The sequence below is a fragment of the Stegodyphus dumicola genome, chromosome 7 (assembly GCF_044657685.1).
Source record: "Stegodyphus dumicola isolate Sdum_Otavi_A_Nest chromosome 7, ASM4465768v1".
NCBI lineage: Eukaryota > Metazoa > Arthropoda > Arachnida > Araneae > Eresidae > Stegodyphus > Stegodyphus dumicola.
The window spans coordinates 20,848,992-20,862,795 of NC_140774.1; the positions used below are offsets into that span (position 1 = coordinate 20,848,992).

Genomic DNA, 13,804 nt, shown 5'->3' on the forward strand with positions numbered 1-13,804 from the left:
AAAGCTCAGCATGCATATTGTATTTTGAACAAAACTTGTGCTGGAACATTCTCCTTCAGCGAGATCAACTGTTTATGCACCCTAATTTCACGATCTCGGTTCGGTGGTTCTATGACCCATGGTGACATATTCAAATGTCCAATATCTTGGAGGTGGACATTGAAATCTCTTAAATTTTACAAGTGGAATATATACATTATCTTCTAATAAGTATTTGAACACCCACGGAAATATCTGCTGTCCTGATATACATCGTGCATTCCGCCGTTAAATATCGTGTATTAAATAACATTGGCAACAGTCGCATGGAAGATGCCACGAAGTTCAGAGTTACCTGATTTCGAGAAAGGTGTAATCGTCGGTATCACAGAGATAGCCGATCCTCAAGGTGCATATCTAGCGAGCTTAATTACCCCAAATCGACATTGGCCATGGTGGCACATTCAAATTTTCAATGTCTTGGAGGCGGACATTGAAATTTCTTAATTTTTTCAAGTAGCTTACATACATTATCTACTAATACGTACTTTGACACCCATGCAAACCTATGTGATTCAGAAGTGGAAGGTGAGCGGTAATTGTTGGAATATGCCGCAAATCGGAAGACCCGTGAAACTGGGAGATAGAGATCGACGGGTGCTGTCCAGAAAAATATGGAAGAACCGCACCCATCCGAGATGGCTCACATACTCAAAGAGTTCTGACAAGCATCCGGGAGTGTTGTTTCGATAAATGCCATCCGTAAGGAGCACATCTGCTTGGTGTTCATGGTCGTACTGCCGTCCATAAGCCTTTGATCACAAAGTCCAACCGCGCTGCTCGGTTAATGTAGTGCGAAGCATATCGACAGAAGACCGTAAATCAGTGGATTGGACTTTCTGGAGTGACGAGTCAAGGTTCACCCTCTACCGTTCAGATGGCAGAGTCTGGGTCTGGCGTCTGCCTGGGAGGATTTGATTTTTTGTGTTCCTGTGTTTTATTTATTTATTGCATAAAATATTTATGCAATTAAAAATATATGAATTTAAGAATACTTTAAACACTTTTTGTGTATTTTTCTCATAAATATATTCTTATAAGTATATAATACTCATAAATATCTTCATTACTACATAATATATCTTTATGTAGATTGTAAGGATATATATATTTTTTTTAATCTAACCAGTTGTTTTATTTTCAGTATCGTTAATGTCATTTTCTCTTTACATTTTCCTGCTAGAATGATAATTTTTACGTCAAATGAGGTAGAAAGGGAGAGTATTTAAAGGAAGGTTTTTATATTGTTTAATCAAAGCGCATTCCACCTGCTGAACGCCACGTTAGTATTTGCAGTTCTTCAGAAGCAGTCTATCTTTGGTCTTACTTTTATTCTTGCCAATAGTGCTTGTCACGTGGTATAGGCTTGAGTCAACTTGCGCGTTATTTATTCCTGTGTAGCCTTGGGCTAACTTAAGATTTTACTTAATTTTAAATTTGAATTTATCTTTTGAATTTTGACATAAATGCTGGCTGGTTTGTAAGCAATAGCACCTTCTGTTAACTGAGTTTTGAATAAAAGCGTTTATTACACCCTCCTTAAGTTCTGCTTCATCTTAGACATAGCGATAAAACGTTTACAGGTCTACTTAAGGATTTGCCACAAGTTGCACTTAGTTACAGCCCCAGTTTCTACATCTTAATCAATTAATTATCAATTTCATTGATAAATTTTTATGCAATCAAAAAGATCTTGATTATGCCAATAAACTCCCTGGTGCATATTCGGCTATCGACTTCCAATCGATCAGATGATCATCATTAACCCCCTTTAAAATTTAACTCCCAGGCGGTTAATACCGGCCGCGTCGGCAAGCCCTGATTATAATGAATAAAATGCCGCAACGTCTTATAGTTACATACTGCAGTATGGCGTAGAATACCGCAATGAATACCACATTGCAATATCTTGTAGTTACATACTGTAGTGTGCTATAGTATAATGCTATGTTAGAATGCCCCGTAATTACATGGTCCTATGTACCATAAAATGCCATACTGAATAAACAGTTCAAGGTACCCCAAAATCAGTAATTAAATTAAAAAAATAATAAACATATGTTTAAACGTTTTTATAATACGAAAATTCCCAAAAATTCCACTCAAATTCGCAAAATTAAAGTTCACAGTTTCTGAGAAAATAGGTGATTTCATGCATATAAATATAATTCTGGACATTAACATTGTAATAGTCATGCGTTGCAAGAAAAATAGTGCAACTAACAAGAAAATTAAAGCAAACCCTTGCCAAACGCGGGGGGGGGGGGTTACGTCATATGCGCCTGTGGTAAAATCCGGTCCAAAGTTAATTTTTCACGGAAAAAAAGGCTTAGGTATAGTTCAAATTAAGAAAGCTATGCATAATTTATACAAGCCTTATATATCGTTATAATTAAGAGAGAAAAATGAAACAAATATTAATTTATATTACTGCTTATTAAGTAGTAATATCAATATTTATATTAGTACTTAAGTAGGCACTTTATCCAATTACTACTTCCTTGTACAAAATAAAAGAAGCATTGTAATCGTGAAAAATTTTGTGTATCATATTTCAACGACAATAGCCATTTTGAACGCTCTCGAATACATCAGAATGATGTTTTTGCATGATAGCTGGACGTACGGCCTGAATAAAGGCCTATTTTTCCCAAAATGGACTGCAAAATTGATTTGGAAGAGATTCTTATCTTGACATACACGTATGTATCTCGCATAACTCAAAAGCGATTAACCATAGAAAGTTCAAATTTTATATATGGGACTGCTATAATATGCAGATGTGCGTCTCCTTTTTTTTTTTTTTGTTGCGTTGCAATCAGCCGCACCAAACACACACACACACACGCATATATACAACACGGTGGCTTTGCTGTATGTGAACAAGCAACCTATTAACTTTCTGCAATTTAGGATCTTTTCCCTAGACCAGTACTTTCCAGAACATTCGAGCATATTACGTAACTGCTTCTATAAATAGAGAACTCGCGCCATTTTGCGTCAGAAGCTCTTTTCTACCTCTGCTGTTCAAGATACGCTTGAATCGGATCTATGCTGCTGCTCTCATCTGCCTTCCTTCGTTCTAATACAGTGAATATAAAGTAATCTTATTAGTAACGAGTATTGATCTGCTCTTTTGAATTGAATAAAGATATGGACTATAAATTTAATTCCTTCTGTGTCATCATTGGATTGCCAAGCTTCACTCGTGCCCGACTGCTAAAATATTACATATATGTATATGTATAAAAGGAGATATATAATCAATATATATGTATATTCCCACCCTGTTAACCCTTTGCAGCGCAGTGAGTCCGGTCTGGACACACCTAAAAATTTCCTTCTGTACTCACAGAAAAATTGAATGAAAAAGGATTTATAGGTTACTCTAAACCTTCTTTATTTATAGTAGATGGCAGTTCAACACAAACCAGTCCATATATTTTAGTCATGTTTAGATTTTTAAGACCGTCATTTTTCAAAGAAATTTTCCAGATTTTTTTTAAGGTATAAAAGGAATTGTTTGAAAAGAAATTTCTATGTTATTTTTTTTGTCTTTATGTAGACATTTTTTTGTCTGTATGTGTATTTGTAGTTTTACATTTTTAACTTGAAATCTTGCCTAAAATCAAACGGCGAACCCTAGGTGTGCCCAGACCGGGCTCACCGATAATCTAGGACAACTGAGAGTCTGTATTCTTTGTTTCTCCACATCTCATCGGTCAGCTCATTGACAACAATGCTCGTTTCAGCACTGTTTTCAAAGCTCTATTCAATCAGTGTGCCTAGTTTGGGCATACCCACAGAATTAAAACGATAAGTGCTACCTTCACAAAACTTTACTTGTGTTCTCCTCTAGGCCTAATTAGACTGCCTACCTTTCTTTCTTTCTTTCTTTCTTTTTTTTTTTTAAATCAAAACTCCGACTTTAAAAGGTAGCGTGCCAGAAAGGGTTTACAGGCTCGGTGTGCTCAGTATTTTTATTCTTTTATGTTGGTAAATTGTGCATATTTTGCTTTCAAAGTGATTGAATTATGTTGGGCTTGAACCTTAACCAAAAAACTTACCCGAAACATAGTAAGGATTTTCAACAATTTAAAAGTTTAATTGGCGCTAGGCCCAACGCGGTCGCCATTTGTTTATATTTGAAACTCTTAATAGAATAGTGAATTAAGTTAATTGGTGCGCCAACTTCATTGTCTTTTTGCAAAGTGGCATCGAAAATTAACTTTCAGTTCTGTGGACCGAAAATTTTGTGTTCCTGCCCGTTGGCCAAATTGCCTGTTTTTGTATACAAACTCTAATCATAATTTTTTTTTAAACTGTTGTTGTTTTTAGATGTTTCTGTATTTTACAAATTTTAATGAAGATGTATTGCGACTTATTGCACTTGTCTGACGGTAACATCTGAACAAGTCCACGAAATTCATAGTTAACAAGGAGTGCAAGATTTGCTTGTCGTTGGTAAGAAAAACGCAGGAAAAGTGTGTATAATTTAATAGGCTGTAAAAGAAGTCATGCGGTAACCACATCAGATATTTATATACGTAAATGCTTCAAAAACATATTATCGTTCATTTGCAACAGTCCTTTTCATTTTGTAAAATTTCAATCTCTATGCTTGAATCTTCATGCCTTTGTTTTGTATCCAGAAGACGAAAAGAGTGATAGTAAATAGAAACTCGTAAAAAAATTATCTTTAAAAGAACAAGGATAATTGTCAAAGAATAATTTAAGAATATAACTTACCCCTGCTGGTATGTGATACCCTGATAATATAATATCTTCGGATAGTATCCTTGTTATTGTTGGTATCGTAGGAGTCAACCTGAAAATGATATACTGATAATTATAATCATTAGAATATACAGATTATCGTTATAATAAATACCAATAATGAAAATTATACAGTAGGTGCCACTTAATGTGATCCCGTTTGTTCACGGGTATTTTGATAGCAATGTTTGTTACAATGTTCTCTGTATAACGATGTGTGTACAGCGTTGAGAAAAAGTATCCTTCAGAATAACAATGAGGTAATAAATAAATAGCTTCACCCAGTTTTAATCCGGAAAACGCAAAATTTTTTTTATGGCCTGTTCATAATGTCTTTTAAATATTCCAATACCCTAACAGACATATATTACTGTGTTTGAAGTGTTACAAAGTTCATTATATCTGAGTTCGCTATAATGTAGTTGGACCGTATGAGAATTAGGTGATGTATACCTGAACGATTCTTTGACACATGCTTTCAAATAACGTAACTTGTCGAGCGTTTCTTTGGTAATGACTGAATCTTTGGCAATGTCGGAGACTTCTCTGTACAGCTTTTCTTGGACATCTTGATTTCGAGACAGGTGGTAGAGTAAGAAAGTGAAAGCGTTTGTGACCTGGAAGAAAAAAAATAATAGCAGTAATCTACAAATTTTTAAGCAATTAATAATTTATTTATTAAATTATAATTCATTATCATACTACAACAAGCGTCGTTTAATGGGATCGTGATTATTTTGATATTAATTGAATGGTAATGTTAAAAAGAAGGATGATTTAAATCAGCAATAGAATTTAATCAGATTAATGAAAATATTAAATAGAATTATATAAATACATATTTTCACAGCATTTTTAACCAGGAAAGAAATCATTACAACTGGAGTTTCTTCGCATTTAAAGTGGATTAACCAAAAGTTCATTTATGAATTACGCCTAATGTTTCTGAAAATTATTTAGAACTCATTTGATATAAATATTAAATAGAATTATATAAATACACTCGCCGCTTATTAAAATCACTTCCGTTCAAACGCATTTCAATTTAATAATGTGCTGAGTTCAATAGAGGAAGACTAGTGTTTTACAAATCATGATCTCAATTGTAATTTAAAGTAAATAATAAATAACAACTGCTTCAGATATTAATCCTTAAATAATAATAAAAAATTAACAGCAAAATAAGATATTTACGCAACTTTGAAATTCATTTTAAAATTTCTTTTAGAAAATCTTTTAATTTCCTACAGAGAACTAGTCTACCTCTTGTTTGTTTAATTGTGCACTAGTTATTCAGTTGTTTCGCAATTTCGTAAAATTGCTGGTAACTTTTTTGATCAGTACCTTTCATTTCAAGAATTTTTCTTAGAATATGCAGTGCGTTTTAATTGATAACGTTATGTTATCATTTTTATTAAGGTGGTTAAAATTAAAACACCCCTACTCTATTGAGTGTAAAGGCCCCAAAATTGTTAAACATACTATTCAAAACATGGGAAACGGATTACGTGAAAAAAAATAAGTTTCAGAAACACCAATAGGTGGCGCTGTGCAATGGAAAATATACTTAAAAAAGCACAAATAATCACACAAACACACACACACACACACAAAAAAAAAAAAAAAAAAAAAAAAAAAAAAAAAAAAAAAAAAAAAAGAACCACCACGAGGTATAGATATATTCCTTTTCAATTTGTATTACTGATATGAAAAAGGAAGAACACAAAAAGTTAAGAAACTTAAACTGTCATTGTAACTGCAGTTTCACTCTCTGGCCATCTCGTTCTCCAGATCTTAATCCACCTGATTTTACGCTGAGGGGTTATTTAAAAAATCTAGTTTATCGACAACGTTTGGTAACTTTGGCAGATTTGAAAGAGAGTATCACTCTGCATGTGGGAAGCATCTCAACGGACCAATTACGATCCGCAGTTGAATAAGCTGTCCACGGACTGCAGATTTTACATCTTGAAGAAGGAAACCATATTCAGCAGCTTCCCTTGCATCGATAAGTGAATTCATATTTGTGATATGAATGTTTGGTACGCTCGAATAAAATGTGTTATAAAGTGTATTTTGTGTCTTTTCAGCGTATGTTCTGTTGTACAGCGCCAACTATCGGTGTTTCTGAAACTAATTTTCTTTTACGTAATCCGGTTCCCCATGTCTTGAATAGTATGTTCAACAATTTTGAAGCCCTTAACACTCAGTAGTTCGCTGTATAGAGAACTCAGAGTACGGGTGTTTTAATTTTAACCACCTTGTATATTGCATCTACTGTCAGTTTCTGCAGCTCTTTTAACATTAAACTGTTTAAGGTTCTCCTCTCTTTTAACTTCTCTTTCTGCAGTTTAGTTTTTTTAGAATGGACTACTTTCATAGTCAGTTTTGAACACGAAATACAATTAAAAACAGTTAAAAAAGCAATTTTTATAATTACAATTGGAGTTTCGACAAAAAAGAAGCACTTCGGCAAAAGGACATGAAGGCAAAGTTTTTGGTGCACAAAATTGAAAGTTAACCTTCGATCCCACCGGGCATAAAGACACTGAAGTTGGTACAAAAACTGACTTAATTCAGTATTCTACTAAGAGTTTCTAATGTAAACAAATTGCGACCTCGTTAGGCCTAGCGCCACTTAAATTCACAATTAAATTCTTGGTAATTCTACAACTCTTGCATGCGGATTAATTAGAGGCATAAAAACCATAACCGGAAAATAAAAACAATGTAATTCAATCCCTTTTAAAGCAAAAAATGCACAATTTACCAGCACATAAGAATAAAAAAATACTCAATTCACGGAGCCGGGTAAAAGAGTTTCAAAAGCATGCCCTATTTCTAACAGACTTGACTCTGCAACGTCATTTTTACTTCACTGTATGACTTTGTAGGGTTTATATTTATTTTAACTAACATTTATTTTAAGTTTAAACTATCTTTCCTGTCAAGCCTTACTTTCCCCTGGAATTGCCAATGCCAAAGTATGTAAATTTTAGTAGAACACACAAAGTATTCAAAATAGTCAGCGGAAGTATTCTGAGTTAAATAGAAGGGAAACAAGTTCGAAAGTGTGCTTTCTTGCTTCACGAGCGTGGAGGTGGCTAGTTAGAAATTGAAGAACCACGCGTTTCGGCCTGTGTGCTTGCCTCGGTAGATAGTTAAATCTTTCAACGTAATATTCAGAAGTTTGCTGAATTGTCAGCGGTATCTTAGAACGCGATCAGGTTAGTTACGTTTTAGAGAGCCTCGTAGTTAGTCACTTGTTATTATTCTTTTTTTAGTTTCTTATTTTTATTTTACCGCCGGGTCGGCGTAGTTTGTGAGCGTCAAGAGCACGCACCTGTAATTTCTAAAGTTGAATAAAAAGGGATTAAATCTCTTCTCAAGACTTTCCGGTTCATAGCAGTCACTTCCAGTTCATAGCAGTATACTTTCCAGTTCATAGCAGTCACCACTATTGTTGCGTGCAGGTTGGAAGCGCGCAACATTACAACTTAAAGGAAGTATTGTAATCACAAAAAATTTCAGGTATATTTAAACGAAACTATTCATTATGATCGCTTTCGAATCCATTTGAACGATTTTTTTTTTTTTTTTTTTTTTTTTTTGAGTGTTTGTACGTGTAGATAGAATAAAGGACTCATTTTCCAAAACGGATTGTAAAACGGATTTACACTGAATTTAGAGGATATTTTTTTCCCCGTGACGTTTGTACGTACACGTACGTATGTATGTGTTTCGCATAACTCAAAAACGAGTAGCCTCAGTACGTTCAAATTTTGTATATGGGGCTGCTATTACTTGTATTTGCTCACTTCCCTTTTTGGTTGCGATCGGCCGCACCAAACCCAGCTCGGTGAACCCATGTTTGTGTTGGTAAATTGTGCATTTTTTGCTTTAAAAGTCATTGAATTATGTTGTTCTTATGTTCCAGTTAAGGGTTTTATGCCTTTAGCTAATCCACACGCAATAGTTGTAGAACTATCAACAATTTAAATGTTCTAGTGGTACTAAGCCTAACAGCCGCCATTTGATTACACTGGAAATTCTTTGTCGAGTAGTGAATTAAGGCAGTTGGTACATCAACTTCAAGATCTTTTTTTCCCAGTAGGGCGAAAAGTTAACTCCAATATCGTGCACCGAAAAATCTGTCTTCCTGCCTGCTGGCCAAATTGTTCGTGTTTAGGTAGAAACTCTCTAATAATATTTTTTAACTGTATTAGGTGTTTTATGTTTTACTGTATTTCACAGTTGAAGATATTGATTTATTACGTATTTTTTGCCTTGCCGCGAAGTGAAAACTGAATTAATTGAATGAGAAATGTATCTCGAATGAAATAAATTTAAATGAAATGCAGCAAAATATGTGTATGATTTAAAAGGCCGTATAAGGAAGTTATGTTGTGTCCATATTCAATTTTTTAAAAATTTTTTTACTTACAGTGAATATACCTCCCGAGATGAAATCGATGACTGAAGCTTTGATTTCTTTATCTGATATGTCTTTGCACTCTATAAGAATCTGCAGCACGCTTAATTCTCTGTCCCTTTTCTCGCCGTCTTCGTGCCGGATTCTTTCGATTGCCTCTTCGATGCGTCTGCTGGCTGCACTGCAAACAGGACAATGGAAAAATTTTGTATGTAATCAGCACAATTTAGACTGGAGAAATTATAATAAATTACTAGAATTTGCATCAAGTAAAAAATGAGAAAGGACAAAATTTATACATTAAACTAGTGGTCACAAACTGGTGACCCCCGAGGCAATTTTACTCGACCACGAATACATTTCAATAATGTACACCTTGCACAAAAAGGGGGGGCTGTTCTATATCTCCCGCTCTAATAGGCCGATTGACGAAATTTAGCTTGCGTTTTTTCATGTCTCGAAAGCGCGACTTGGAATATACAGCGTGTTTCAAAAACAGGTATCTATCAAACTCACCCGTCTTGTCATCGAGGGCATCGCTGCCCAAGAGGCACGACGGGAGGAGGAGACCGAATTACGTCGTCGAATTGGGGAAAGTGCCTTCCCAATTTTGATTAAGAACACCATGGAAGATGGATCTGAAATTTTTTCTCCCTCTCTCTTCCTACCGCAATCTCTCGAGAGAACTTTCTGCGTTAACAGATTTAAAGTGCTTTAATGCCTCAAAGATGCTATTCACTTATAAACACTGATCCCTTCTGCGGGGATTCGAACCCTGGTCCCAGGCGCATAGTAGATGGCTTCTTTACCAGGATATCAACAAGGCGGTAAAAAAGTTATTATCGTTGTAGTTTCAATAGTCTCTTCGGAAAAAATCGCGTCTAAAGCTTTGAATGTGCGTTTTCCTGAAACTTCCAGAAAGTCGCCAAATTTACTGAACCATTAGTTGTACTCGCGAATATTCAAAACACCTTTACTGTACATTTCTTTCCTATTTTTGACAGTATATACCGCATTCAACAGATTAGTACCGCGTGCCTGCAAGCCAGAATTTATAGGAATGAATCTTGAACACGTTTTAACAAATTCTGTCGAAAAAGAGACATTACTTTTGATGCGACACCTTTCAGCATTTTGTTGAAAATTTCCATTTATTTCTTTATGCCAACATTTCTTTGAAATGAACGAAATAATATTAGGCTTTTCAACTTAATTATTTAATTTGTTAACTGAAATTAATTTTATATGCAGTATCCTGGATTTTATCTCCGAAAATATGGTCAACGTGCATTTATAGCGACGTTTTATATCGATTTGATTTACGACGCCATTGTAGGAAGCAAAGGCTGTATAAAATTGCTGTGGAAGATTTATTTCCTGTCGTGCAATACCGTGAACCACAATTTAAGGAAATATTATTTTGATACAATTAATCGTAATAAATGCGTAATAATAACGCGAGAACAGATTCCTTTCATACTCACTCATACATGATACTTTCGGCTTTGTCCAATTTCTTATAGGAAGGGGTTTTAAAAAATTTCCAAAGAGGTAGCCCGTAATAAAGTTCCTGGAATGCTTCAAATAAAAGTTTCACCGAATAAATCATGGCAAAAGCCGGTGTGTCAGGTCGCAAATCCACTTTCAGGCAGTCCAGGCGACAGTCCAAACTCATCATGTAGATAGCTGAAAGGCAGAAATGCATAAATGTGATAAACAGTTGGGAGTTCGCAATAAAATGCAAGAACCAAATGTTAAGAAATGTTTATTGCATTAATGAATGCCGTATTCCCCCCCCCCTTAATTCTGAAAATTAAAAAAATTCCAGTAGTTTCTCCCTTCTTGAAGATTTATCTACGTAGTGATTGCTTTCGTACTATTGCGTCAACCCTTGCTATAGCAAACTCCAAAAGATCGAAAGTTTCGTTCGCTATATCTGATCCAGTTAAAAAAAAAAAAAATCAATATTTCACGAAAATTTGTAAAATTTAAATGATGCACACATGCAGAAAATAAATAATAAAAAATAAAAATAAATAAATTATAAGGTATTTCTCCCGCCTCCCGCTTTCCTAGCGTGCCTTCGTGGTGTAGTGGTTCGGCACGCTGGGTCCGGTATTCCAGAGGTCCGTGGTTCCATTCCTGGCGAAGACGGTTGTTAATTTTTTCATCTTTCAAGCTTCCAAAAAATCCTAATGTCTCTACAGTGGCGCCCGAACTAAAAGGGTTATGGATGATGACTCTCCACACCCAGGATTTGGCGATTGGGTTTCCTAAAAACCCCAGTCGCCCTTTAAAAGGGGGAGTATATATAAGGTATTTCTCCCTCTTTCCTAGCGTGCCTTCGTGGTGTAGTGGTTCTGCACGCTGGGCCGGTATTTCAGAGGTCCGTGATTCGATTCCCGGCGAAGGCGATTGCTAATGTTTCATCTCTCCGACTTCTGAAAATCCTAATGTCTCTACAAAATAAAAATAAATAAATTCTGAAAGCATTCAGATTTTAATGTCGCACCAGAGGGTTTGTGTTAAGGTCTTATGCTGCACGTCGCAGGTTACCAGTCTGCTTTTGGAATCGCTCCTGCTAACAACATTTCTTTTTGTCTTTTCAGCTTTATTATTAAGCATCGCTTCTTCGCACTTTACGCCACATAAATTCAAGAGAAAAATCAAAAAGTATTTAAAAACAGCCTATCTTTAGAATTTCTGATAGAGTGTTAGAGGTTTCGATATTTTTTTTTACACTTACCATATTATTTCTTGGACAACTAGCCTTTCGAGTAGCTGAAAGAGTTACCATGAAAAAGGAAAAAAAAGTGTTGTTGCGTTCGTAATAGATTGAATGGACACAGAATTGATGATAGCTTTATAACATTTATTTTACCTCCCTCCTGAAAAAAGAACACTTTACAGCTTTTGGAAATTTCCTCAAAAATACAAGTAACGCTTCACAGGATCGCAGACTACAGTCATCTACTATCTATAGACTACAATTACGCTTCAAAGTACTAAGAATGGTGAACACAATGTAATTTAAAGCGCATCTAAAGAGCGAAGCTCACACGGAGATATTTCAGTGCTTCGAACTCGGCTTTGAACAAACAACTGAAACCAGATGCTCTCGCCATTCTTAGAGTTCTCAGCCGGCCGCCGAGAAATCTCGAGTAAATTCCCTTTATTATAGGAAGGCATTTACGATTAAAGTTACATCTAAGGGCTGGATATAGTTACAGCTGCATATCTAGATTAATTGCATTTACTTAATCACAATATCAATTACAGTTATATATGGACTGAAGCAAAATGTAGCCAAGTTTGGCAAATTTGACGCTAATTCTTTTGGCGATTTCTCGCCAAATTTGACGACTTTTTTGTGACTAATAATTTGGCTCCAAAAACGTCGCCAACTTAGAGATATCTTGTCAATTTAGCAAGACATGCATTTACTCTATGTTAAATAGACTTGCTCTGTATTCTTACTTTTTCGGCAAAGCTTCGCTTCTTGAAATTTGCATACTACAATTTCGCATATAATTTCACTAAAATTATTTACCTATGTACAAAATTTGTAACACTATACAGCAATTTTAATGAGCCAACCTAGTGTCATTTCATAAAAATATTTAATATTTATAATTAGACATCTCTCATGATTTAAATCAGGGGTTCTCAACTGGTGGTACGCAAGAGATAAACAGGTGGTACGCAAAGAAGTAAAGTATTTTTAATCACTAAATTCAAAAATTTAAACCCCATAATCATGATTAAGGTTTTTCTTTAATACTCGTAAATTTATGCGATCTGAGCTGTGTTCAAGAGTGGTGGTGGTAGTTGTATTTTATAGTGGTGGTACTAAAGGTTTTTAATTTTTATTTAGATGGTACGCGTTAGCCAAAAGGTTGAGAACCGCTGATTTAAATGCATTTTTATTAAAAAAAATGTTTTTAATAACTGCGATTATTGCTTTTCAATCGCTTAATTTGTTACTCAGAGTAAAAAAAGATCAAATTTGAAAGTTAAATATCTTACATTTTACTGTAAAATTGCAGTTTCTTTGTATAATGTAACATGAGAAGCTCACGTTTCGCTGGAAAAATACGGTTACAGCAGCAAGTCCCTTTAACATAGCCAAGGCTGGCAATGGTTTTTGGCGGCTAATTTCTCTCACCAAATTTGGCAAGAAATCTCCAAAAGTCGCGAAACTTGGTGACCAAACTTTGTGAATCCCCACTGATAAACCACACTGAACTTTAAAAGAGCTCTTTTGGGCAAATCTGAATCCTTTCAGATTTTTAGGCCAGAAGAGCTTTGTCTTGAAACACGATATTGCATTATTTAATTTTTTTCAATAGTGCATGGCGCTACATTTGATCGTAACAGTTTGAAAAGTGGCTCGGGCAGAAAGATGATACGGACAAAAAGTGAGTTTCGAGATATACAGCACCTCTGGGGCTAAAGAAAGATTCACATTCTTACATCGATCGAAAGAAATGGAAATAAATATAATTAAAAATATATTAACATTTAATTACAATCAGTATTACGCGTAGTTAATAAATT

General features: G+C 35.0%; 1 protein-coding gene across 3 annotated transcripts in view; it reads right to left on the reverse strand.

Annotated features, from left to right (window-relative positions):
• Positions 1 to 13,804, reverse strand: part of LOC118190615 (ecdysone 20-monooxygenase-like) — a 158,354-nt gene that overhangs the window by 22,007 nt on the left and 122,543 nt on the right. For all 3 annotated transcript variants that reach the window (XR_015041951.1, XM_085819952.1, XM_085819954.1), the window contains exons 5-8: positions 10,732 to 10,933; positions 9,260 to 9,428; positions 5,269 to 5,432; positions 4,789 to 4,867 (exon numbers count right to left, since the gene is read on the reverse strand). Coding sequence is in view for 2 of the 3 variants with exons in the window: in XM_085819952.1 (XP_085676078.1) it covers positions 4,789 to 4,867; positions 5,269 to 5,432; positions 9,260 to 9,428; positions 10,732 to 10,933 (614 nt within the window). In the remaining variant the exon portion in view is untranslated. The remainder of the gene's footprint in view (positions 1 to 4,788; positions 4,868 to 5,268; positions 5,433 to 9,259; positions 9,429 to 10,731; positions 10,934 to 13,804) is intronic.